Source organism: Pogona vitticeps, chromosome 7 (assembly GCF_051106095.1).
Source record: "Pogona vitticeps strain Pit_001003342236 chromosome 7, PviZW2.1, whole genome shotgun sequence".
In the NCBI taxonomy this organism is placed as follows: Eukaryota; Metazoa; Chordata; class Lepidosauria; order Squamata; family Agamidae; genus Pogona; species Pogona vitticeps.
Window position 1 is genome coordinate 25,772,788 of NC_135789.1, and position 26,711 is coordinate 25,799,498.

At 44.2% G+C, this 26,711-nt stretch overlaps 2 protein-coding genes across 16 annotated transcripts in view; one reads left to right on the forward strand and one right to left on the reverse strand.

The window, feature by feature from the left end:
• The window catches only part of LRRC75A (leucine rich repeat containing 75A), a 50,217-nt gene that overhangs the window by 20,537 nt on the left and 2,969 nt on the right, over positions 1 to 26,711 (forward strand). Inside the window, exon 5 of one of the 4 annotated variants that reach the window (XR_012080695.2) lies at positions 1,232 to 1,445. The exons of 1 other annotated variant lie outside the window; for it this stretch is intronic. Coding sequence is in view for 2 of the 3 variants with exons in the window: in XM_072978436.2 (XP_072834537.2) it covers positions 1,884 to 2,045 (162 nt within the window). In the remaining variant the exon portion in view is untranslated. Of the gene's footprint in view, positions 1 to 1,231; positions 4,460 to 26,711 lie in introns of those variants that run through there. 2 more of the 4 variants (XM_072978436.2, XM_072978437.2) reach the window with 2 other exon arrangements.
• AUTS2 (activator of transcription and developmental regulator AUTS2) overlaps positions 8,153 to 26,711 on the reverse strand; it is a 626,497-nt gene continuing 607,938 nt past the window's right edge. For 9 of the 12 annotated variants that reach the window (XM_072978428.2, XM_072978425.2, XM_072978430.2 and 6 more), the window contains 7 exons: positions 25,927 to 25,956; positions 23,607 to 23,678; positions 22,927 to 23,068; positions 20,633 to 20,710; positions 17,358 to 17,441; positions 13,712 to 13,934; positions 8,153 to 12,906 (listed from right to left, as the gene is read on the reverse strand). In XM_072978428.2, the coding sequence (XP_072834529.2) occupies positions 11,700 to 12,906; positions 13,712 to 13,934; positions 17,358 to 17,441; positions 20,633 to 20,710; positions 22,927 to 23,068; positions 23,607 to 23,678; positions 25,927 to 25,956 (1,836 nt within the window). In that variant the 3' untranslated portion in view covers positions 8,153 to 11,699. The remainder of the gene's footprint in view (positions 12,907 to 13,711; positions 13,935 to 17,357; positions 17,442 to 20,632; positions 20,711 to 22,926; positions 23,069 to 23,606; positions 23,679 to 25,926; positions 25,957 to 26,711) is intronic. The other 3 variants (XM_078379421.1, XM_072978431.2, XM_072978427.2) reach the window with 2 other exon arrangements.

A 26,711-nucleotide genomic window follows, 5' to 3' on the forward strand; every position in this document is an offset into this window, starting at 1 on the left:
TCGCCAGGGGTCAGGCCAGGCTAACCTCAGGGGCTGAGGAGGGTCCGCCGCTGAAGCACTGACACCTCCTCCTCCTCTCTTCCACCAGTCTGGCCTTCCCAGGGGAGCAGCAGCAGCTCCGTCGCTTTGGCAGTCCCGTAAGAAAAGCATCCACAAAGGAGTGAGCTCACTTTTGGCCACGGGCCACGCCTCTTTTGGGGCAAATCAGGGCCATTGCCAGTTTTCGGTCCTAGCCGGCCTTTTGTCAAGCACAGAGAAGCCTTTGCCTGCTTCGCTTGGCACCGTTTCTATTCTTCCTCCTAGGACACTGACTTTTTTTTTAAAAAAAGGCTCTCTGTTCATGGGCAGGAGCTCAGAAAAAGAGGGGACAGAAGGGGACTTTCCGGGAGCTTAGATCCTTCCAGGTTGGGTTCCCCCGTCCCTTCTTGCTCCAGCATTCAGCACTAGAGGCTCTCTCGCCACCCGCCTGAAGATGCTGTTGGAGAAACTGGCCGTCCTGCAACATCTATGCGAGGAGTTCGCCTCGGAGGGCCTGCAGTGCCAAATGGGGCAAAAACAAAACAACAACACAGAAGACAGTGGCTAGTAAAGAAGAAGGGAAAAAGTGTGTGTGTGTGTGGGGGGGGATGAACCAATAACCTGTACAAAGAAGCAAGAACCAAAGACCAATTCACTGCCAGTTTATATATTTATTTAAAATAAAACCAGTTAAGCCCATAAAGCTTTTTTTGGGGTGGGGCGGGGTGGGGGAGAATAAATCCTGTCCCCTTGGAGAAACAGGCATCCTCTGGTGGCCTCTCCCTCCTGTGAAACCAGCTTGGCATCCGAGGGGCTTGCCTTGTGACGCTCTAGCCTGCGGGAGTCAGAGGGCCGGTCCTCCGCCCCGCCTCTTCCTAGAGCGCTGTGCTCCTTTGGGTGGCTTTTCCCGGGCGGTTGCCAGGGCGATGTGTTTAGCATCCAGGAAGTGTTGGGCAGGCCCTCCGAGACGAAGGGCTAGAGGGGACACCTCCGTGGGAGAGGCTCTCCTTCCCCTTCCTCCTCTCCCCCCCCCCCCCGTCTAGCCTTTTGCCAGCAAGGGGCAAAATGAAAATTCTAAAAGGCAAGGGTAGGCATTTTGAAAGCCTCTGTGCATGCACAGAGTGCCGGTGGTTCAACTCACCATTACAGTGGCCGGTAACATTGGCCTTGGGTGTTAAGATCATCCTTTCTCTTGGCCCCATCATCTTCACAGGCGCATCTGATGGGGACACAGGGCAGGGCCTCCTCTGTGGCTGCTCCTTTAGACTCTGGAACTCCCTGCCACTGGAAGCTTGACCGACCCGTCTTTGCTCTCCTTCTGCAATCAGCCAAGGCTTTCCCTGAATGACAGGCAACCTGAATGGGTGTTTTTTTAATGAATTAATCGTTTTACCTTACTGCTTTGAATGTATTTTTAGTGCTCCTTGTATTTTCTGTGTCTCAGAGTGGTATTTACCGGTTCCTTTTTAATACTTGTTTTTTGCTTTAATATTGTCTTTTACTGCAGTTCTTCGCTTTAAATGTTGTCTTTTCACGTTTTAAATGTTGTCTTTTCATGATGTAAACCACTGTTAGATACTCACTGTTTTCAGCTTTAAATATTGTCTTTCAAGGATGTTAAGCCGCGGTGGGTCCTTTTTTAAGGAGAAAGGTGGGGTAAAAAAAAGAAGTAAGTAAATAAATAAATGTAGAGACGCCTTTCCCGCTTGCCCCTCTATGCCCACCCAACTCAGGGTGGAGTCCCTAACCGGACCTTCATGAGGACTTCCCTCCTTCACTCCACCCCCAATAGAAAGTGTGGGGCAGGCCTCTACTTCAAGTTCCTTTTATTTTAATTGTGTAATAGCATCATCCCGCCTGGGCAGGAGAGCGACAGGGAACATATAGTTCCAGTGCAGCCCAAGGAAGCGTCTGGGGACCCCGTTGCCCTCCGCCATGGTCCTTGCAGGCAGAGAAGGCATTTCGGTTTTTTTCTCTTCAAGCGGCAGGTAAACACCTTTGCTCCTTTACTTGATTTATCCAAATAGTTTAAGCAGCAGTGCTTCTAAGTGGGGTGTAAAGAACATGCTGGCTGGGATTCTGGCTGTTGTAAAGACGCGATGTTTCAGAACTCAGATCATTATTTTTTCTGTATTTTAAATTATTATTTTCCCCTTCTTATTTTGCTCATCCAGCATGGAGAAGGGGGAAGGAGCAGTATTTCAGTTTAAAGCTTCAAGGCGACAAATGGTATTGAATCAACCTTTTGGTTGTTGCTTCTTTATACTGCTTTTTATTGGTCCCCTCTTCTTTTTTTTTAGTCAGCCACTTTTTTTAGCAGCCAAATTGTAATGGCGATTTTAAACTGTTGCAATTTCCCTCTTAACTAGGCCTTAGTATTTTAAAGGAGAGCATTTACGCAGATGTAATACACCCTGCTTGGTAGTTGGAGCCTTTGTGGTGACCAGACTCCCCTCCCTTTAGTAGAGAAGAAATGGAAACAAACCCCAAACCCCTCTGCATTTTTTTTATTTTGAGGGTTTTATCTTTTGGAATTGTAAGTGCTTTGGGGCAGAGACCTCCTTATCTTTTAATTCAAGTGTGAAGCAAGCTCTGTCTCGAACCTTGTAAAAGTTTCCGGGGAAACAGCACAAGTGTCACCCTTTGCAAAGAGAAAAGTAGGGGGGGGGAGTGCATTATTCTTCTACCGATACCTAGTTAAAATAGGAGATTAGAACCATTTAAAATCACAATTGTAAGTGGCAGGTAAAGCAAAAAAAAAAGGGGGGGGAGTAGAACTAATAAATACTTGTGTAAATAAGTAGCAACCAAAGACAAATTCAATAGGAGGTATCCAGAAAGCTTGAAAATAAGAAGAAGAATAAATGCATGGTGGGTCCTCCTTCCTGGCCCCTTTATCACTGCCTCCAGCCTGCCCTTTGGTGTGTGTGTGGAGGCAGCCCTTGAGCTTCCTTTTCCTGCAGGGTGACCACAGTGGTGCATTTATCATCCAGGAAGCGGTGGGGAGACTTACCTCCTCTGGGAGAGGCTGTCCTGCTATTTGTCCTTCCCGGTGTTTCTGGGGGGGTGCATCCTAAGTCATCTTTCACTGCAAAGAGAACATCTCCTAGAAGCTAGGCCACCTGACCTGGCAGGATTTCTTCCCCCCCCCCCCCCGGGTGGTGGTGGTCTATTATGGGCCCCTCTGCCCCAGTTGGATCAGAGTGGAACAAAAGGATCCTTGGGCTTTTTAGAACTTCCCAGCACTTTCTATTGGGAGTGGATGGAAGGAGGGAAGTCCTCATGAAGGTCCAGTTAGGGACTCCACCACGAGTTGGGAGCAGACAGGGGGGGGCTCGCCCATGACATACTGGAAAGTCCAGTAAAAAAAAAAAGGATTGATTCATCTCTCTCTCCACACACACACCCCATAGACAGTTAAGTCTGGGGTGGAACTTTGTAATCATCTGCCTCAAGTTTTATTAAAATAAATTAAATTATTTATTATTGTTATTTTGCTTGTCCAGCCGGGCGAAGGGAAGTATTTTTGTTTCCAGGTTCAAGGGGCCATTGAGTTGCTGCTTATTTATGCAGATTTTCCTAGCCGCCCCCCCTTTTCTCAGCCACTTGTACTTGTGATTTAGATCATTGTATTTCCCCCTCCTAACTAGGTATTAATGAGATCATTTATGTGGATGCAAGACTTCCTCATTCATTTACATCACCTGGCACCCTCAGAAAACGACTGAACCCAGAAATGTCACTCGGTAATGGTGAAGGGGGTGGGTGGGTCTAGGATGTGGGTCTGTCATGTGCCCCTTCTTACTCTGCCCCATTTGGCCCTTTGTCGTCACTACGAATCATATATGGGAGGGATAAGACATTTTTATAAGTCACCCTATGAATTTTTTTAGGCTTCTGTGCATACACAGAGTTCCAGTTTTTAAACTCGCCATTACGATGACCGGTATTAATTCAGGTCTATGTGTAGACTCCCATCTCTCCCTCCACCCCCAATAGAAGATGCAGTCTGGTTCAAACTGCTTCAAGTTTAGTTTAATTAAATTGAATTTTAAAAAGAGCAACACTCCCCTATTTATAGTAACAATATTTTATTATTATTCTCCTCCTTCTCAGTACAGTACTGTATTAATAGTGGTATAGTAGTAGTCATCACACAGTAACTGTAGGCACATAAAAACTCCTAAAACTTAATTAAAATAGGAAATTATAACTACAATTGCAAGTAGCTGATAAAGAAAAGGGGAGGGGAAATTGTCCATAAAAAGCAGTAGAAAAAAGCAGCCACCAAAGACTAATTCCATTCTATTCATCCTCACAAGACTTGGAGAAACAAAAAAAAGTACTGTACTGTACATACATGACTGTATTTGTGCTCTCTGGTGCCCTCCAGTGGCCATATGTGCAATTGCAGTCTATTAAACATTCTGCTCTCTGCTGACCTCCGGTGTCCAGCCCTGGTATTGAAGCTTATCCATGAGCTTGCTCCCTGTTCCTCTGGTGGCTGCCCCAGGTACTGGAGGCTTTATGACTCACTCCCTGCTGCCTTCTGGTGGCCACTGCCAGTACTGCAGCCTGTTTATGAACTGGCTCCCAGTTGCTAGCTCCCAATCTCCAGTAGCCCATTTACAGATCTGCTTTCTGCTGCCCCAGTGGGCACCCCTGTACTGGAGCCTATTTATCACTGCCCTCTCTGGTGGCCACCCCACTCCTACTGCAGTACATTTAGGCAGCTGTTGTCTGCTGTCCTCTGGTGGCCATCCACTTCTATTTCAGCCTATTCAAAAACCTCTCTGCTGGCCCCCAGTGGCCAACACCTTCTATTACAGCCTATCTAGGTGCATACTTTCTGCTGCCCTGTGGTGGCCACCACTGCTATTGCAACCTATTTAGGCATGTGCTCTGTACAGCCCCCTGTGGCCACTCCTGCTATTGCATCCTATTTGTAAACCACTCTGCTGACCTCCAGTGGGCATCATCTGATATTGCACCCTATGTAGGAACCTGCTATCTGCTGCCCTAGTGTGGGCACCTTTTGCTATTGCAGCCCATTCACTGTATCTGCTGCCCTCTGGTGGCCAATCTGTTATTGCGGCATATATGCAAACCTCTGTGCTGCCTACTGGTGGCAAACCCTGCTATTGAAGCCTAGCTAGGCACCTCTTCTCTATTGAAGCCTATATGTAAACCTCTCTGCTTCCCCCTGGTGGCCAACCTCTGTCTTTTTTGCCATTTTCTCCCAACTCTTCCTTGGAGATTGGAATGTACAGCACCTTTTAATAGTGGCTGCGCCACAAATGTTGAGGTTTTTTTTTTGTTCAAAAAATTCCTTTCCTAATGATTCACAACAGAGAACACAGCACAGAAATCATCCTTCTCAAGTGAAATTAATCCGTGTGGAAGAGGATCCATGCAGTCTATTATGTCAAACTGAATAGGCATAAGAAAAATATTTGGAAAGAAAACAGTGAGAAAAATGTTTTAAGAGCTAAAACAATGAGCTGCAAACCCTTCTGATAGGTTCTCAGTTGTAACTACCAGAAGTCAGCCAGTCATTAAATGTGTTACATCGCTAAAACAACCAAGGATGTCAAGGCATTGAACATAGTTGTTGCCAGTAGAAAAAGAATGCATTTTGTAACTAGATGCCTGATAACACTGAAGAGAGCCAAGAGAGAACACACAACATGAAGTAGTGATCAAAGAGTTATTTCAAGTAAACATTTTGGATTACTTGTCGATTGAGGGCAAAACAATTTAAGGAAGCAATGACACACATGCTACAAAGAAAGAACCTACAGAATGTTGGCGGTTTTGTGTATGCTGTGTATGTGGCATCCAGTTAACAAAGAAATGAGCAACTGTGGCCCTCCAGGTGCTCTTTTAAAGCTAACATTGTGAACAGTGTCTGGAACGGCCCAAGTTGTAGTTGAACAGCTATGCAACTCACGCCCTTTCGCTTGCTCAATCACTAGTTCCAAACCTGACTGTTGCATATTTGTCGCCTATCTCATTGGTTGTATATCTTTATGACTCCCTGCCATGAGTTGAATTAACACACAAGAGGGACTACAAGAATTATCGTTAAGACTTGTCCCAGTTTATAGTCATTTGAAACAGTCTTCCAGTAGTCAAGGGTCCAGTCAGGGCCCCATTTGTCCTGATAGCTCAATCTGGAAATGCAGAAACCTCACGGTAATGATGAGCAAAGATATTCATTCATTAGGTGAGTGTGTGGGCAGTGGGAGGGAGTGATGAAACTTAAGAAAGGAACCCCAACCCAGTGGCAAAACATACATATTTTGTCCTAGAAATTCTCTTTTGAGTTCAACCAGTATTGAAGAGTGGAACACTAACAAAATAGTTGTTTGGTTACCTGCTCTGCAAGGAGTCTTAGGAAGCTGTGCCTCTTGCTTCAGTAGCTCTTCGAATCACTCCTTCCTGCTTCTCAACCTGTCTGTGGCCAGGGTGTCCTGGAGAAAGGCTGTAACTCAGTGGTAGACCATCTGCTTGGAATGCAGAAAACCCCAGGTCCGTTCCCAGGTAGAGCTGAGAAAGATTGCTACTCAAAACCTGGAGAGCCACTATCAACTGATGATAACAGATACAGAACAAGTGCCTCTTCCTACACCCCCAAGGGCTTAAACATTATTTCTCCATCTCAGAGGCATGCACATTCATGTGTGACTACCTGGGTTTGCAAGGGGACCCCAAGTTGCTTCCTGGTTCACTATCTCCTCTGATCCTTGGAATGATAAACCAGCCAGGAACCTAAAAACACATGTAAAGACATCAGATGGAACCCGGGAGCCCTGTTATGTAATGTGGGGTTTGTATAGTAATTATATGTGATAATATGACAAATAAGATTAAGTCTAGCAACGTAATAGAGAAAGATTGCAATACAAATGGATTTTAGATGCAAAAAAGAGCTAGCAAAGGAACAGTTGAGACTAGTGTGGCCTGAGATACTTGAGTGGTAGAGAGTATTTAAAAGAAGACTTAGGAAGAGCTGAAGAAATGAATTTGTACGACAAGAAGTTTTGTGTTGCGCTGGAAAGAGAGTGATTGTACAGAGCTAGTGCAACCATGTAAAGATATGTAAAGAGCATTGGAAGGCTGAAGCATCTACTGTGATATCAGTAGGCATATCAACCACTATTTCTAGTGGTTAAGACTGTTTGATATACAAAGACTGTGCTCAGATCTCCATTTGGCCATGAAGCTTGCGATCTTATGCCAGTTCACCTCTCTCATTCATAGTGACGGCAGTTGTAAACATAAAGGAGAAAGTGCATGTCACTCGGAGCTCACTGGAAGAAAGATGGTATAAATATAATCAATACATAAAGTAATAATTCAAATTATACACTGCAGTCTATTGGAGAGTTGAAGAGTCACATGCTTGAATTCAGTCTGTATTACGTGTGGTTTCTGTCACGTCGGAACCGAATCATAGTTCAAAGTAAATGGATATTTAAGAAGCGGTTTTACCAGTTCTATTCTCCCAGTGGCCAAATGCAGCTCTCCATAGTGCTGGTCTGTCTCACTATCTGTAATCCACATGTCTTATATACATCAACTCAATTTGTGATCTTAGGCCAGTCACCCGAAACCATCCACACCAAAACACTAACCCAGTGAAAGAAGCAGGCATTCTGGAGGCCATATGTTTCATGATTTTTGTTGAGGTTTTTCACTATTTCCAGGCTCAGTATGGCCCATGGGGTAAAAAATAAAATAAAATAAAAATCAGGCTGTAGGCCACCCTCCTCCCCACCCTAAAACGCTGATAAAGAGAGGACAGCTGGAATGTACAAAGTGATCACTTACCGAAACTCAGAAGCATTCCAAACCAAAGGGCTTTTCTCTCTGCAACACCACAGCTTGAAACGAGAGCAAAAAACCGATTAAAACGGATTCGATCCAACATATAACATTGCATTGTATTGCCTTGTGTTTTGTCTGTGAACATGGAGGGTGAGCGAGAGGCATCTGTGACGGGGGGGTGGTTTCTGCCAGATGTTGTTGGACTTCAACAAGAAGTTCGGACCATCATGGAGATGATGGGGCTTACGAGTCCAACAACATCTGTAGGTGGCCTAATCATTCCAAACAAAGAAGCACCTACCAGTTTAGTTCACATTTTTTAATAACATGGCACAGATTTACATTACACAAGTTTTTTGCTCATGAAGAAACATGCTGTGGACTGAATGTTGATTCAGAGTTGCTGGGGTATTCTTTTTTTCCCTCCTCTTTTCACATAGGCTCTAGAAAGGACTTTATTACATACAGGAGCAACAGCAAAAAGATTTGTATATAACAATTTCTTTACAATACTGAAAGCTATCACTACAGTGCCAGAGTACAATTCCCCCCAAATTCTCTCCTTTTTTTTGTTCCTTTTGTCTTGTTCTTTAAAAAACAAACCACTGCACAACATCTGGAGTTCACAAAATTGGAAGTTCACAACTAAAACTTTTTAGGTGACTACTAAAAATAGAATTCTGATCATTAGAAACAACTGTCTGCAATTAGACTTTTTCTCTCTTTTTCTGTCAAAACAGGAAAAACAACTTGATGTTACGTTAATACACTTAGAAGACCAATGAAACTCTTTTGTTTATTCCATACACACATTTTTTACAGTCCAGGAGTATGCAAGATAGTGTATGCTTTCTGAATAAAGTCATATTTTCTCCAAATTATTTCAGAACAGAATACAGCATTAAAAAGAAAGATATATATGGAAATGGAAGTTTAAGAAAGCCAGAACAATTGCATTTAAAAAGTTATATATTTTGTTTGCAAGACGGAGTCCCCCATGCTTAGAAACAGCAGAACTAATCAAAGACACGTTAAACCAAAATGTAAGAAGTACCGTATTTTTCTGTGTATAAGACTATACTTTGTCTAAAATCTTTAGATTAAAAATTGAGGGTCATCTTATACACGGAAGTAAGCTGAAGAGAGAACAAAAATAAGTGGAGGGGAAAGCAGGGATCAAAGTGATCCTGCAGTGCTTTTATACCTTTTCCCCTACACTTGCTAAGCCCCACTTATATTTCTTAATTTTGGATTAGAAAAGTGGGGGGCGTCTTATACATGGAAAAATACAGTACTTTTCAAAAATCCCATAAAGTTGCCTTTCCCAACTTCAGACTTCTCGTACGAGCTGAGACGACAACCCTCACAATCGCTATAAGGACAGATATGCTAGCAGGCAACAATGGGAGCTGCTGTCTGAAGGTAAGAATGTGATTTATCAAATAGAGAAATACAGGGTGGGCATACCCCACTGTTGCTAAAAAGCCCACAGGTACGTTCCAATGCATACTTACTTGGAGATTAAATCTACAACAGGGAGTTTAGGACTTCAGACTTAAGAAGGGAAAAATGAGAGACCAAGAATGTTTTTCTCAATATAAATAACATCCCAGACTCTGGACAGTTCCAAGAACTGCTACTGCACATAACCTCAGAGTTAAGGTGTCGATAAAAACATGGCATTTGGAAACTGAAATGTTAACATTACTGCAATATCCGATTATGAACTGTTGCTACAGAATTTCTGAAGTAAATCTACCACAAGGATAAGGGATGTGGTGGTGCTGCGGGCTAAACCGCAGAAGCCTGTGCTGCAGGGTCAGAAGACCAGCAGTCGTAAGATCGAATCCACCCGATGGAGTGAGCTCCCGTCACTTTGTCCCACCTCCTTGCCAACCTAGCAGTTCGAAAGCATGTAAATGCGAGTAGATAAATAGGTACCATCTCGGTGGGAAGGTAAAACGGCGCTCCCTAGTCAAGCTGGCCACGTGACAATGGAAACTGTCTTTGGACAAGCGCTGGCTCTATGGCTTGAAAAATGGGATGAGCACCGCCCCCTAGAGTCGGACACGACTGGACTAAAAATGTCAAAGGGAACCATTACCTTTACCTACCTACCACAAGGATAAGCACATGCCAACACATCAGTTCTACTGCAATCCTTATTAGCATTATTTACTGTTCTTGTAATCTTTTAGAAGTCAGATACGGGGAACTTTCTTTTGAACACAACACCCAGAATCCCCCAGTCAGCATGGCCACTACTCATGGTAACTGAGTCCAGAAACAGGAGTCCAGAAGACTAAACATTTCTCACCTCTAGATCCATCCTATTTTGGGCAAAATGCTGCAACACTGTGTCGTCCATCATACACTGTGTAGCAATTGTGGTTAACCTATGGACATAAATGCACTCACCAAGGCCAAATTCTAGAACTATCTGTCCTCAGCACCTCCACGTTCCCCTTGAATTCCTTGTTCCATGGCTTAGCAACCTATATCTGGGGAAATGCCTCCAATCAGGTACCAATGAATAACTGGCCACTAAGTCAACTGTGAACATACTGTTTCAAACCTAACTAGGGTTGGGGGCCAGTACTTGGGCGGGAGACCATCTCCAGGTGGAGAGAGCTCTTGAGGCCGAGTCAAAGTTGACCGTGCCGAGCGAAGGGGCAGTTTCTTTAGTTCTTAACGAGTCCAGTGCCTTCAACAACGGTCTTACTGGCTGAATGGCCTACGTGAGCAGCTCTGTCAAACCTGCAACTGGACCAGAGATTTGAAGATGGGATTAAGGCAGCCGAAGGAGCAGCCCATATTTACCTGAGCTAAGAGGTTCCAGGACTCACCGCTAAGGGACAAGCAGCACAGCAAAATAGCAACATAGCTTCTGCTGTTTTGTGAACAAGATGTTGGGATACTGAGATATGCATAGTACCCTAGGCAGGAAGTTGGTTTTGGACCTTGGGAAGGCAAATTCAAATTCTGTTTGGCGAAGCATTCAATCCATAGATCTGGGGGTGTCACCGCCTTGGATTATGTTGATCAGGGCAACCCAGTAAGGGAAACACGGTCGAAGCCCTTTGTTCCGCAACATAAAACCCTTAGTTGAAAAATAACAAGCAAAAAATTAATACCTGCTTTTGTTTGCTGGAGAAGTCCTACATTTTGATGGCTTAATTTCTATATTAAAAAGATTAGACGGAAGTTTAGTTCGGGGAAATTATGACTTTAAGTGAATGTTTTGACAAGGCTCCTATGAGTTAAACAGGCTTTTGTGAAAAGCCCTAAAATTCATTGCATAGCTGAAGGGATTTAGCTGTCTCAACAGATCCACCACAACTTCCAATTGTGGCGTTTTGGACAGTTTAAGAAGTATTCATGTATTATGTTTACTTAGCTTTCAGTATTTACATATTTACAAAGTAAAGCTTTCATCTTACCCAGTTTGCATATATGACCCAAGGGAAAAAAAACTGTTCTTAAAAACTCTTCCAAAAAAATAAAACAAGATTTATGTTGTCTTCGTTTCAGCAAGAGAGAACTTTGCTCATTGGAAGCAAAATACGGACTCGCCTGTTGTTCCTGCAGATATTTAAAATCATAGAAAAGAATAAAATACTGTATCTAAAGAAAGCATGTCAAATTTTTGTCTAAATCCTTTCCGAACGGTTTGCCACATGAAATATACAACGCAATTAAAAAAAAAAAACAGCAAACCACAATATCCTTCCACACTTGGGTGTATACATTTTGTACAGAGGGTCATAAACAAAGTTTCTTATCCATTGAGTAAGAAGATTAGATATATTTCTCACTGAAGAGCATCTTCTCCGGGCCGTGTTCAGTGTGTCTTATCGGGCCTCTATGTCCTTGAGTGTATGAGAGGGTGGCCTGTCCCTCATTTCTGTCGACAAGGGGGTGGTCCTTCGTGGCGAACCAGGCCGTGGTCCCAGAGTGGAAATGAGAGGGGGAGGAGCGCTGAGAGCTGCCGTGGGGGGAGTTTTGTTGAGAATCCCGTTTTGAAGTCCTGATGGGGGGCTGACCCTGGGGTAGTGCATGCTTGGAAGGCCTGGGGCGATTAAACCCGGGTGATGCAAGTGGCCGTCCAGAGCCGCTGGGTGGACGGAGTGAAGGCGTATGTGCTCGTAGTCTTCCCTAAGCAAGTGCAACCGCTCCCTCTCGTCCAGGTGAGCCCCCCTTTCGTGCTCCCGGCGAGGGTCGACAGAAAGGGGGTGGTGATGGTGATTGTAGTCATGCGGCTCCCGGTCCCTGAAAGACCTCTCTGTGTCGTATAGCCTGGGCGCAGAAAGACGGTGCAAGGGGTCGTTCCTCAGAAGGAAGTCTCTACCCAAAGGGTCTCTCCGGTGGATGTCCAAGTCTCGGTAGGGATCCCAGTGGAAAGAAGGGTAAGGGAAGCGCTCGCCCCCGGGAATGGGGCTGATCCCCATAAAAGGCGTCATCATGCGAGTTCTGTCGAGGCCGCTGATGCTGTTCATAGGGTGGGTGCCGGCGACGCCCACTGTCATGGGCACAGATGCCAAAGGGGCCGAGTGGATGCTGGACGTGGGCATGGGGGGTGGCAGCTCGGACGGGCGATGAGGCTGTGATGCCTCCAGAGGAAGATCGTGGTCTTCCTTCCTTTCCTCTTTCACTTTCACTTCGCTGGATTTCTTCAGATTCTCATACGCTGCTTCGGTCTTCTTCTCCGCCTCCCGGCTGGAGGTGCTGTTGGGCCTGATGCCCTCCGTAGCAGGTGGCCTCGTATAGGGGGAAGAGACCCGCGATGCCTGCTTAGAGTCTTCCGCTGGCCTATTCTCAGGGGCCAGGCCTTCTTTGTCCAAGACGTAACTGTCTTTTGCTTTGTGCTCGTCAATGCTGACCTCTTTCTGAGATTCGGAGTGGTCCCTCTCTCTTTCTTTGTGTTTCTCTTTCTCCCGAACGTCTGGGTTCAGGTGGCTCCTGACTGGTTCAGCTGAGCTGCGGTTATGCCCGAGGGAGCTCAGGGAATGGACAGATGCAGGCGAGGGATGGCTGGAGTGTCGCTTCTCAGTGCTCTCCCTAGAGAGAAGCACAAAACAGTCAGCGCCCCAGAGACCGGTTTCCGAAATTCGCAACTCCAGGGGTTGTTATTATTATTAGTTTTATTTGTACGCCGCATTTCTCCCAACAAAGGGACCCAAGGTGGTTATTATATATACCATGGGTTGGAGACAGACTGTTGGATTGCAATGTCTCATCAGCCCCAGAAAATGATCATAGGATTTCTCCCAAATCATCACACAGTTCCCAATAGGTCTAAGCGTTTCGACCGCTTCATCATCATTCTGGGGCAACCGTTACCCAAGGAAAAAAAAGCAATCATCTGGTTCAGGAAAAATGCTTTCTGTTAATGTAAAAAGAAGCTACCCCATCCTCAAGATTAAAGAGAATATTTGAAGTCACGCATGCAAATTAATATATGCAAAATGAGGGACAACGCGAAAATGATACAGCTGGGAACAGCCAGCTCCTACATTTCCTCAGAGCTCAACACCCCCAGATAGGGTGCTGTTATGCCGCAGCCTCTGATCTCGAATGAAAAGTAAAATTTTGGGGCCTGAATCGAATCCTAGCTAGAGCAGACCCATGGAATCAATGGGACTTATAAAAGCGTTGACTCACTATTCACCCGTTGTCTACCAAAGGCCCAGAAATGGGAAGGGAATTGCCCGGCAGATGAAGGAAATGAAGTGGCAGTGATACTGGGGCAGAAGGGGGGGGAGATAAGTTTCGGAGAGCGTTGGTGAATATTTTTTAGTTCCCGGTATGCCTTCCCCATCCCAGCTTTGCACTCAACCGTGTCTAGAAAGTTGTGCTTCCATACCTTTCTTTGTCATCCTTACTAAGAGAAGAGTCTCCTTTATCTAGATCTCTATCCCGCTCATGAGCTGCAGCAGATGTACTGCGTTCCAGCTCACCTGGCTTCAGCCAGGGCGGAGGGGTCGGGAACGAAGGAGGAGTTCGGTGCAGACGGTTCCAGGGCTCGTGAGGATTGCTAAAACTCTGCATACTGGGGCAATCCTTGTGGCCGAACATAGCGTTGGGTGCTGAAATGGCGAAGTGGAGGGGAAAAAGGGATATATGCTCAGTTGACAGTACTTACCAATCAAACTCAACTTTAATTTTTTTTTTAGTTTTTACAGTATTCAGGAATTAAAATGAATACATGTTATGGGTAGCTGGAAAAGGAAAGGAGATTAATAAATAAGCATTAGCACGTGGCATTCTGAATAGCAGAAAGGCAACTGAGAAAACAGAGGAGTGCAATATTTCGAGAGGGGTGTGTGAATCGGGCAGACACTAGAAAAGTGCCTTGCTATGTAATACACATTTTTTTTCCTGTTAAGGCATCTGAAAGAACATATAATAACCCCAAATTTGAATGCATTCAGTATTCCCTCAGTCTGATCAATACCAGGACAAATTTATTTGCTTTAATTTGAAAACATTTATATTCTGTTTCTTTTTTTTTTTCAATTTACGGACTGTTAGGTTTGAAAATAAATAAAAGATAAATATTGAGAACTTAATTTATTCCTATTGATATTCAGTTTTGAGAACATTCTGTTAGTTAAAAATCATTAACTACCAGAAGCCTTGAGCAATCTTATAGACTTTGGTTACGTATCTAAAGTTCCTGGTTGTCTCCATCAACCAGAAGAGTCAAGAGTGGGTGACTTGACACAAGTCTTGTGTTAAAAGGGAAGGGGGATTGTAGAGCGACATGTTCCCATACATTTTAAATGAGTAAAATCCTCAAAATTCTTTTGAAACATCCTCCTTCTTCTTCTGATGTTACTCCAGAGAGGGTTTTAAAAATCAATACATTATTTCCAAGCTCGGTTCATGATGAGCCACCAAAACAGCCAACAAAATCCAAGAATAAGACAATGCATGTAAAATAATGAAAAAGCCCAATATTTCAATGAAATGTAAGCACGATGGTCATAACAGAATCTAGGGAAGAAAAAAAGAGAGGAAGAACAGCCCAGCAGGAACGTGATGGCTAATATCCAGCAAAATACAACGCCTGCCAAATCAAGAACTTTTTTCTGCAGCCCTCTGTGATGCCCAAAATCTGCTCATGGTATAGGCAAGAAAGATGGACTCTGAAGGACCCTCGAGGGATGCTGAGAGGGTGGCCGATTCTGCCAGAAGCAGCCTGAATCTGTGCAGGCAGATGGTTGATTCTTGGCCAACAAAGCCAACCATTTCCTTCCAGAGAAGTTTTTATAGAAGCGTGGGAAATCGAGAGAGAGACAGAGTGAAAACAAGAATGAGTTACGACTAGATAATTACACAAGAGCTGAAATGGGCACTAGAGCCCATCCTGATGAGACTACTGGTATTGGGTTTGCATAACTCACTAAATTAGAGCTAATTGTTGACGGTTCCGGCATCGTGGTCACAGTTACACAACTTGAGATGTGCCCTGCTATGATCACAATAAGTAATGCAATCCTTACACAAATACCGGCAGGATTCTAGCCAATAGTTGCCCTTCGTTTAGGACCGATGTCTTTAATTTCTTATCTTATTAGCTTGGCTTTTACTCTGCTTTTGAGGAATTAACTGGACTGAAATGTCTGTAACATTTTGTCCGATCACCCTCTGATTCACTGAAAGTATTTTATGGCAGGGAAGAAGGTGCCAGCATTCTCTAAGATAGCCCATGCAGGATAAGTAACCTGTTTCTAATTGAGATTCAAATAAAGTTTTTGAGGTTTACCTGGCATAGTTGATGAGGGTTTCCCCCATCATTATGATATATATATATAGCCGAAGTCCACAGCCACTTTTGAGCTGTTTGGACTAAATATGTGACAGTCTAACACTGTGATCCAGACTAAAAAAATGTGGTCAACCTCTCTTAGTTTTTTTTTTTTTTTTAACTTCTGCCTCAAAATAATAGGTGCCTTCTGATTCGGATCGACAGTTCTGTATCATTACAGAGAGCTCCCCCTCTTTACTAGCGTTTTAGAACAACCTCTTTGATTGTTATAAAATGTGAAAAGATTAAACAATAAAAAGAGCTATTTTGGCTGGATTACCATACTGTCAGGAAGAAATTAGCTCAGTCTGTCTGTCTGTCTATCTGAAGCTGAGAAGATTAGCTTCCTAGGTGTCTGCAGTGGCATGCCACAAAACACATGAGGATTTGTGGTTGCTGCTGAAATTCAGGGGCCCCACCACAGCTCTCTAGGCTGCAAGTAGAAATCGGAAAGTGATGTTGGAAACAGGGCGAATGGAGTAGCCAAAGCAACAAGGAGAAGGTTTTGCTGAGCAGAGAAGGGGTATTCCGGATTCTAGGGTTATGTTTTGGTAGTGGCAGATGTTCGTAGTGGTGATGGCACATTGATGTAGCGGGGTGTGGGGCTGAGTGTGGTCTTGCCCATCACAGTTTTAAACCTCAAAGTGTCTAGCACTGCCAACCAGAGTAACCCAAATCTAACAAAGCATTTCAAGCTAATGCCTAGAATCCAAATGAAGAATTATTCCAACATAAATCCAGCAGTGTGAATTTCAGTGGCAAACTGCCACTGGTTAAGAAGCTGCATTTTTACATTTGTGTGTCATCTTGCACAACTAGTAGACAACAATATATTTCTTGATTGGCTGCAATCAGCCACTGAGATTTACATCCACAGACCTATGCTGTTGGGACACAAATCCGGGCCAACACATCGAACATCAGTGGATCCACACAGCGACTAGAAGAGAAAAGCAGCTGGTTCAAGTGGATTCAGGGATGTTGAGCCAATGAACGTTGAGCCACTGGATGTCAATCTGAGAATGCTCCCCCAAAACTTCCCTGAACCCGGGGAAGTCAAAGGATTTACGGGTTTTATATCAGCAAGAAAAATAGAAGAGTATTAATGGGTTTGAGGTATTGTGGTCCTCAAGCAATGGGGCATGACCCTTCAAGAGAAGCACATAATATGATTTTGGTAGAGACGTGTTCCTTTAAAAAAAATCTAGCTGTGGCTAACTAGAGTGTACCACAGAGATAAAGATAAATAAATGTATGCATGCTATTTCACATCACTGATCTTTCATTCCTTTATCTGCAGGGTAGAGTTTGTTGTGTGTCTCTCTGAGCTCCCTGTTTAAAGATCTCCCCACCAAATCCTTCTCTGTCATGGGACAAATCCTAATTCCCCCCCCCCCCCATGCTAGATTAAGCCCAGAACAGACTTCCCCATCTGAAGATTCAACACATTTGTAAGATTTTATGCTTTATTGAAAAGGGGCGTAAGTCTGAAAACAAAGAGTGACGGATGTTCAGCTAGGTTGAAGCACTCCAGCCCGCACGTCGGTTTAAGACCTTTGTGAGAACCAAAGGATGATTTGGGAAGGGCAGATATGCACCCAATCTTGTTTTTAACATGAACGGTTCCTGTGTCTAGGATCCTCGAGGACAATCTGAACAAAAGCCTGACACAGCCAGAGTGGGAAGAGAATTTACTCACTAACGGCAGGGTTCCCAAGTCCCCCGAAGGCATTGCCACTCATGGCTGCGAGGCTGGTGAACGTCGTGGGCCGATTAAAAGTCTCTGAAACCAAAGGAAAAGACGCTAATGGGAAGGGCGTTCCCTAAGGTGGAAGAGCATCTTTGCCGCATATGCACATATTGCAATGACAAACTGAGCCTTTTCCAGAATCACTGTTTTGCAGACTGGAGGAGATGGAGACGGTTAATGGTTTAGAGGAGGGTCCTCTAAATGTGAGGATTTGCAGCATAGGACTCTGTGCATGGAAAAGACCAGTCCCCTATATTATTCGCTTTATTCAGGATAGAGCTGAACGCACAAAGAACAGAGGCAGGCCAGCTCCTCCTCTGCCCCTCTCTGCTCTCTTAACAGATGGTGTACAATAGCCCGAGCAGGTGAGCCTTTGCTACACGTGGAGAATGTCCTGACAAATCACGCTTTCCTATTTCTGCAGCTTTGTCGGCTGCACATGTAGATGATGCTGGCACATTCAACCTGGGGGGAGCTGGCTTCCTTCTTCTCCTGGTTAATCCCGGGAAGAAAACCTAAATGGGGGTTACTCTTTCCTCATTCTGCAATCCTTTCCCTTCTACACAACGTCTACCAGGAATGTTGGATTTTGGAATATCCATATTGCACCACGACATGGCTCCGTAGCCATTTCCTGATAGAACGGCCAATCTATATGAAATAAATACAAATCTCAGCATATATTTCCAAACTCGCATACTCTCTCTTTCTCTTAAATTCTAGCAGCATCTACTTACAACCGGGAAAAGTCTACTGAGCCAAAAGGGACTTCGTTCTGAGAGAACACTGGCTAAACTACACGGTTAATATCTTCTAAGAACTTGACAACTGCCTTTTTATTTTGGGACCATCTCAACGTCATTTCGGTACCAAGTTGGTTTTATTGCTCTGCTGCTTTTATTTTACATTAATATACTTCCATTAATTCATTCCTCACTTTTCTGCCCTCTACCAAGATAGATTAAAACATTTATTTTTTAAAAACAGCTATAGAGTTCCTCTCATTAATACATCCCCACTGTTGCAGATTAAAAGTTGTTTAGCAAAGGGCAGCATAGATGTCTGGATAATGAAAATAAAATAGTATTCCTGCGATTCTGAATGTTTAAGAGACGTTCACATGAAATTCACATGAAGACCACCTTCGATACATGAAGATGGAGAATAATTACTATGTGTTATCCCCTGACAATGGTACCCAACTTTTTCAATCTGTGGCTCCCTTGACTTATTGGCCACTGGCTATGGCGGCCCAAAACAATAGGACTGCCATTATCCACAGTTTCACTTATCCGCTGTCTGACTCCCCCTGCCAGGAAATACACATTCTCAAAGTATATTACCAGATAGACAGAACCAGAGGCTATGCTATGTACAGGTGGTTTCATGGAAACTCAGTTGTGGCCTGACGTCTCTGAGGGAAGCAACTTCCAGGAAAATGGGGAAGCTGCATTTGGGGGTGGGCTGGGAGAAGGCCTGCTTTGTGAACAGGAGGGCAGGGAACCCAGTTCTTTGGCAAAACTGGGTGATCTTCCCTCTCTCCACCACGTATGGACAGAAGAGAAACTGGAAGTCAGCGCTGTACGATACTTTGGGGAGAAAAGAGAAGGAGAAAGGGGGGAAGGATGAGAAGATTTCGTGGTGCTTCTGGAGGGGGGTTTGGCAGTGGTCCACAGTTTGAGAACTACTGCTCCGAGGATAGGGCTAGAATCTATTTGAGATTTTAAAAAAAAAAGTTCAGCTATTCAGCTGCAGAACGACGATGGTTAGGTTTGAAGTTCATTTCCAATATAAATTAAGGATCATGAAATAATTTTTTTCCCTGCATTTCTGCTGAAAATTTTACTATTTCAATCCTAAACGTGCCAATTTAGAAATTAGTCTTGTTGAACTCAAGCGGATGTGCAAGATGTCACTGTTGGCAATCATGTTTTAGTGGTAATGAAAAGATCATGGATAATTCAGATACAAACTCTCACATAAATTTGATATCCTTTAGGAGCTATTGCTTGTACGTTGCAAGTTTTAGTATTGTTTTATAGTTTCATAGTGTTCAGTTTGTTTGGTCTTTGACCGTAAATAAATGGATTCAATTCAGTGGCAGTGAAACAATTTATACTACTTTGCTATAAACAACTCTGTGTATAGGAAATTCACCCAAAGAAGGACAGTCGTTTTAAAGGAATTTTCATCTATAACCACAGGAATTAGAGTTCACATAAATTCATAACATTGACGTTAAAAATTTGGCCTGTGAAATTTGCCATAGAAGTTTCTCTTCTCTCGTCTTCAGATTAAGAGCAATTCACCCACCCTCCAGAAGACATTTGTTGCTGATGGATGTTATAGCCCAGAAATGAACCCTATGCTTTCCCTTAGCTCCTATTTTTTCTGCCCAAACTAGAAACCTTCTCTTCCTGCGACAGCTTGCCTGCTTCAAAGGGGTTGGAAGACCCGTTGCATTTCGTGTCACAAGAGTGCTAAATACAGGCACAAACTCCAACCTTACTGGAACGATTCTAAAGAACACTGTTGAGTCTTGGTCCAAGGGGTTTAAAAACAAAATTTCCTGCTATAATTGAAAAGTAACTGATTACACTTCTCATAATTCCTCTTGTTTTGTTTCAAGACTTTTCATTACTTTAAACACACACACACATCCCTTGGGATTCATAAGAACGTGGCATGAAAAGAAACAGTGGCTGAGATCCAGTAGTAAGTGGCAACTAGAGTAGGCCCACTGAATCAGTGGAGACTGGGTGAGGCAACATCTACATATACGCCATTGATTCAATGGGCCTACTCTAGTTGCAACTTAACTGCTTGTTCTCTGGCGTGGAAAAGCAACCAGAATACATTATTAATCACATCAGTAAAGTTCCTGCATTCCCACTCAACTTGGTACTTACGAAGCGCAATTCCATTACTATATACCTTTATATCCCATCCCCCAAAGGAACCAATTAATAATTAATCATAACGTTGCGCTTCGGACACTGATATTGCCTCTTACTTTCACAACAGAACTCAACACAGTGTCCATATGGTTGCTACGTGGCCTCCGAGCCAGGCCCCAGCTAGTTCTAGTTCACAGCGTCAGTAAAGTTATTTGGTCAGGGTGACTTCATGCTGTGCCCCTAAACTGTGGGGAACGCTCTCACACGCGGCGGGCGCCTCATCTCCTTTGCTTGGTGCTTGACTACAAGCGGTTACGCTTCACTCACCTAAATGGGCAGCGGGGTTGAGGAAGTTGCTGTGATGTGGGGGAGGTCCGAATGGAGGGCCGGCAGGATGGGCGGCACCTGCCGAAAAAATATTCAGAAGAAAAGCATTAGGGTCAAAGTCTTGCGGCAAGCTGAATGCTCCAGTCCCTGAACCCTGAGAAGCCAATGATGCTAAAGAAGAAGACAGTTTGGCCCAGGTCCCATCCTTGCACGAGGATGGCTGGGACGTCCATGTGCTGCTCAGATGTGGCAACCCTACGCTTGAGGGATCCGTGCCAAAGAGAGCAGCCACATCAGAAGGCCCAAGTCCTCTTGACAAGGTCCTACACTCTACAAACTGTACTAAGACAGTTTAATAATCATATCCAGCAGGAAATCCTGGTGACGAAGCACCAAGCTTCAGGCTGAGGGCTGTCCCTTTAAGAAACAGAAAAGTGGTTGGACCTCTGAAAGGTGGTGCTCACCAAAAGCTAAACTTGGCACCCCATCTTATTTCTTTAATGTACTTGCATGGTGCTTTTCTCCTCGATGGTTGTCTTGCTAGCCCATGGGCTCTTGAGACTAGCCTGAACATGATCTCTGGTCTTGCTTTGCAATCCGCTGTAAAGGATTTTTAATTTTTTTTAAAAAAAAGAAAAGTATCATTCAGATGAACAGGTGGGCTGAATGTGCCGGATATCCTTATTATTTTGATAAATTATCTGATGAAAACAAGACCAGGAACGATAGCAGTCATGGTCTCTTGACCGACAGGGCTGTAGTGGAAGAAAACTACGACCACGAAGAACTTCAGAGCTTGTTAAAATTAATGTTGGGGACTGCAAAAGCTCTGGAACCTAAAAACAAGCACTGATGGTGAGGCCTAAACTGGAGACTGTCAGCCACAAGCCCACTTGAACCAAAGCCTCCTAAAGACCATCCATCAGAGAGATCTCTGTAAGGAATGGAACCCTTTTCAGTGGTGCCACCACAAGATCTGGCAGCACCAGCCTTTATAAGAATGAGAGAGGACTATCTACTAAGTTCTTAGAAAGACTCTTTGCTCCAGGAATCCTCCATTCTCCAGGAAATAGAGGGACTCCAGGAAGGACAATGTGTTCCCTTCAGAAATTTTCAGAGCTACTGTATCCATAGGATCAGTATCCACTGATTCACTTATCCACGGTCTGAAAATATTAAAAATATTAAAAGACAAACATCCAGAAATTTTTTTTTCGCATGTATTAACAGAACTGGTGACTAGGGGGAGCCAGAGACTGTGCTATGAAGGATACATAGCATGGTCTCTATACGGTTAGTTCTGGTAATGCATGAGAAAATAAATTTTTTTCTTCCTTTCATCATGCTATATATACGGTGTTTGCTATTATCCACAGTTTTCAGTATCAGTAGGGGGCCTGGAACTAGAGATGAGGGGTATTCGTTCACTCCAGCTGCGCGGGGATATAGGAATACCCCCATCTCTACTTGGAACCAATCCCCAGCAGATATGGAGGTCTGTACAGTGGTGCCTCGCACAGCGAGGTTAATCCGTTCCGGATTAACCCTCGCTGTGTGAAACATCGCACTACGGAAAGTAAAAAGCCATTGGAACGCATTAAACAGGGTTTAATGCGTTCCAATTTGGTCGAATACTCACCGTTGTGCGATGTTCCGGTATAGCCGGCAGACATTTTCGCGCCCTCCCCTCGCTGAACGAGGGCGCGAAAACACTGCGATCAGCTGTCCGGCGGGTCCAAAATGGCCGCCGGAACAGCCGAAATGGCGGGGCGCAGCGTTTTCGCGCCCTTGGTAAGCAAGGGGAGCGCGCGAAAACGCAGCCATTTCGGAGCTTCCGCAGCGTTTTCGCGCGCTCCCCTTGCTTACCAAGGGCGCGAAAACGCTGCGCCCCGGCCCCTTTCGGCTGTTCCGGCAGCCATTTTGAAGCCGTGGAACAGCTGATCGGCGGGTCGCAAAGCGAAGGTCGGTAAGCGAACCGCTTACCGACCTTCGCTCTGTGAATTTTCCCCTATGTAGGTGCCGTTTTGCGATCGCATTTGCAATCGCAAAAACGGCATCGTTGTGCGGATTCGTCGCTCTACGGAGCGACCGTTGTGCGAGGCACCACTGTAGTTGTTTGCTTGGAGCCATCCAAGGTCCTGAAGCTGCAGTCTTTACACTGCCTGTCAATTCACAAGAAGCTGAGACGTTTTATAGAGATATAGCACACACTATATACGTGCTGTGTCTTATACTGACCCTCTGACCTCCATGTTCCATCTATATGTTTGCCGATTGGTGTTTTTCATACTCACTGGCTGCAGAGAATAGAGTTGATGGCCGAGCTAAATCATGAGGATGGTGGATAGCCCCAAAGAGACTTGGGCCTGGTGGCCGACTCAGAAATTCAGGTTTCAAGCCAAAATCTAATTTATGGGGATCTGACTGCATCTGTTTCTGAAACAGGAAGACGTAAAGAATATGAAAAAAAGCAGACTTTTCTCAGGATAGTCTTCTATCTAACAGCTTTGCCAGCGGGGATGTGTTTCATTAGATTTCACAGACATGATGGGTTGCTCTGGAGATCAGGAGCCTTCTAAAGGATAAGGTGAAAGCAGCAAAGGTTCTCTGTTGTCTAAAATGAGTTTTATTTTGCCACTACATCATAAACATTTTAAAAATAATTTTATAACATTATAAATTGCTTGGTGAGCCTTACTAGGAAGAGAAGCAAACAACTAACCAACAAGCACTTGATTCATAACAAACGGAAGCCAAGAAATCAACACTCATGACTTGCAAATATATGGAAATATAAGACGCTGCATTATCACGGCAGCTAATTCGAGCCCTGGCAGTGGGTCTCTGAGGCCTCACATAGAGAAGTGTCTTTCTGAGATGGAATCTGAAGGTTCTTCCATGTAAGCGGCACACTCTGTTACTGATGGTTAACTCCTTCCTTTTAAAATCATGCCACTAGCTCACAGCAACTCACCTTGACCTTCTGTTGGTGGTGGTATATTTGCCAAGCAATATGCACATGCATAGCACACCATTTTCCTGGTTTCTACAAAAGAAGAAAGCATACGGTGACAAAAATGGCACAAATTAGCTACAAGAGGAGCATCCAAGACTTAACCTGTCATCATTTGACCATCGTTGCTCTTTGCCTTTCTTCCACCATAAAATTCAAGGGGATGCATCGAGAAGGCCCTGCCTTCTTCTGTCAAGTCCAAGGCCTGTTTAGGTTCAAGAAGGTTTCCAGCCATGGTGTGCCACTGGGAAAGCCCTCTTAGCTTGTAGAAGAGAACGTTGTAACTGAGTGGCAGTTTGTAAACCTGTCCTGGCAACTACACAACTGGTCATGCATAGCAGAGGTAGAGGCACTGTTGGCCCTCCAGATGTTGAAAGAGTGCCAGGGTGGTGTAGTAGGTAACAGAGGAGTCCTGGGTTCAAATGTTCATGGAAACGCACTAGGGAGTGTTCATTTGCTCCCTGAACACTTCATATCCCTTAGGGATACCATAAGTTGGAAGCTACTTTGACAACGGGTAACAACAGCACAGATTTCCAAGCCCTTTTCCCTAGAAACCTGCCACATGTCAATCTTATGGTGACTTTACTATCTCACACATCACATTCACTCTAGGGTAGTGTGGGGGACATTCACACAGTGTCTAGCTTTGCATTGGTCACTTTGCGAGCCACCTCCCTACAAGATCCACAACATACAAAGCATGACTAAAGCTGCTAAAATATGTTTAGCCTGGAGAAGAAGGAGAGACAAGATAGTGACCTTCAAATATCTGACGGGATGGTCCAGATTTCTATGTCTCAGCAGAAGGACGAACTGGAACCATCGGGTAGAAGTGAACAAAAAAACCGGATTCAGCCAAACAGGAGGAAGATTTTCCCCCATAGTGTATATGGGAATCTTTTCACAACGAAACAGACTGCTCTGAGTGGTTGGCCAATCTGTGTTAGACATACAGTATTTAAGTTGGGTAGCAGCAAGGACTATCGCAAAAGCCTTTGACTGTGTGGACCACAGCAAACTATGGCAAGTCCTTAAAGAAATGGGAGTGCCTGACCACCTTATCTACCTCCTGAGAAACCTATATGTGGGACAGGAAGCAACAGTTAGAACTGGATATGGAACAACTGATTGGTTCCAAATTCGGAAAGGAGTACGACAAGGCTGTATATTGTCCCTCTGCTTATTCAACTTATGTGCAGAATACATCGTGCGAAAGGCTGGACTGGAGGAATCTCAAACCGGAATTAAGATTGCCGGAAGAAATCTCAACAACCTCAGATATGCAGATGATACCACTCTGATGGCAGAAAATGAGGAGGAATTAAAGAACCTCATAATGAAGGTGAAAGAGGAGAGCACAAAAAATGGTCTGAAGCTCAACATTAAAAAAACACTAAGATCATGGCCACTGGCCCCATCACCTCCTGGCAAATAGAAGGGGAAGATATGGAGGCAGTGACAGATTTTACCTATTCATCTACTCACATTTGCATGCTTTCGAACTGCTAGGTTGGCAGGAGCTGGGACAAGCGACTGGAGCTCACTCTGTCACGTGGATTCGATCTTACCGCTGCTGGTCTTCCGACCTTGCAGCACAGAGGCTTCTGCGGTTTAACCCACAGCGCCACCACGTCCATTTTTCTTCTTCTTAGTACAGGTATTATTTCAGTTATACTTGATCATAACCACAGAAATGTGTCTCTTCGTCTTTTCCACCCATCAGATCAGCAGGAAAGGCTGATGGGAAAGTATTGCATATGACAGATCCAACTAGATTTTGCACAGAAAAAAATAAAGGAATGTGCAACCTCAAAAACACATAAACACACATTTGTAAATTTGTACTGCATATTGTTTGTCACAATTGTTCATAAGGATTGTGTTTGCCTTAAGTTTGCTCTCTGTTTTTCTCTGCCTTCATTTTGCTTTAACATGGATGTTTTCCACGATTCACTGCAGAAATGGTGAATGCACGCTTCTATATGAAGATGCTTTCTGCAGTTTTATCAGCGCTGGTGCACCTTGATGCTCTGGAATTCAAGGGTGGGGAAAGGCACGAACAGAAGGAATGTGAATCTATGAAATGGCCTTATCTGTTAGGAGGGCAAAATAAAAAGGGCGGATAAAAGATTCCTAAGGTGTTGTTCCCTTTCTATGAACAAAACCAGGCAGTTTAGCAGGGGGAAATGGGGATGAAAGAAAGGCATAAGCAATCCCTACCAGTAACTCACTGGGAAAAGCAGACTGAGGTCAAAATAAGACTTAGCAGCTTTCTTACCCTCAACATGGGCCTGAATGGATCTGTCAACTGCAGAGGGAGAGAGGAAGAGAAAAAGAGAGAGAAAGAGAGGAAAAGTAAATGAAAATCTCATTGCTCAAACAACTGCTCACCCAACGATCATAGATGGGGCACTGCTTTCTTAGGAATGGGGAACTTTGAAGAGTTTAGGTCAAAAGAAAAATAATCATAAGCAGCCTTGGTGGCCCTTTGTCTTCATCCCGAAGGAATCTGGAGTTATTCCACCACTTGCCTTGAAAAATCATCTGCTCTGGAACAGTGTGAACAGTTCAGTTAGCAACGATCCTGTCGTGCTAACGAAACCGTTCATAGTGCAAATGTCTATAAAGGTAGGAACCAGTAAGACTGCTTTATTTTCCTTCTTCCTCCCCAACTCCTTTCCAAGCGAATCACGTGACCTGCCACCATCTTGAGAACCAGGACTGTAAACCATCGCATCCACCAGTATTCTTTTGCTCTGATCTTGAATATGAAGGATACTTTACATGTTGATAAGCCAGCAAGACATATGAGAGCTGTCAGGTTAATTTATTCATTCAGCTTTGTCCGCTGTGCAAAACGTTATACAAGCTGAAAAGATGTAATATTTTTACCAGATGGCTAGCAAGGGAGAGTAACGGAAGGAGGGCAGCATTTTGGAAATCGCCAGATTGTTCATGTGCAGTTGTGAACAGAAGGGCAGGAGGAACTGACTACATATCTCACCACCACTTCAAACAAGCTCTGAGTCACTCAGTTATAAAAGAGGAGAAAGGTTATACAGA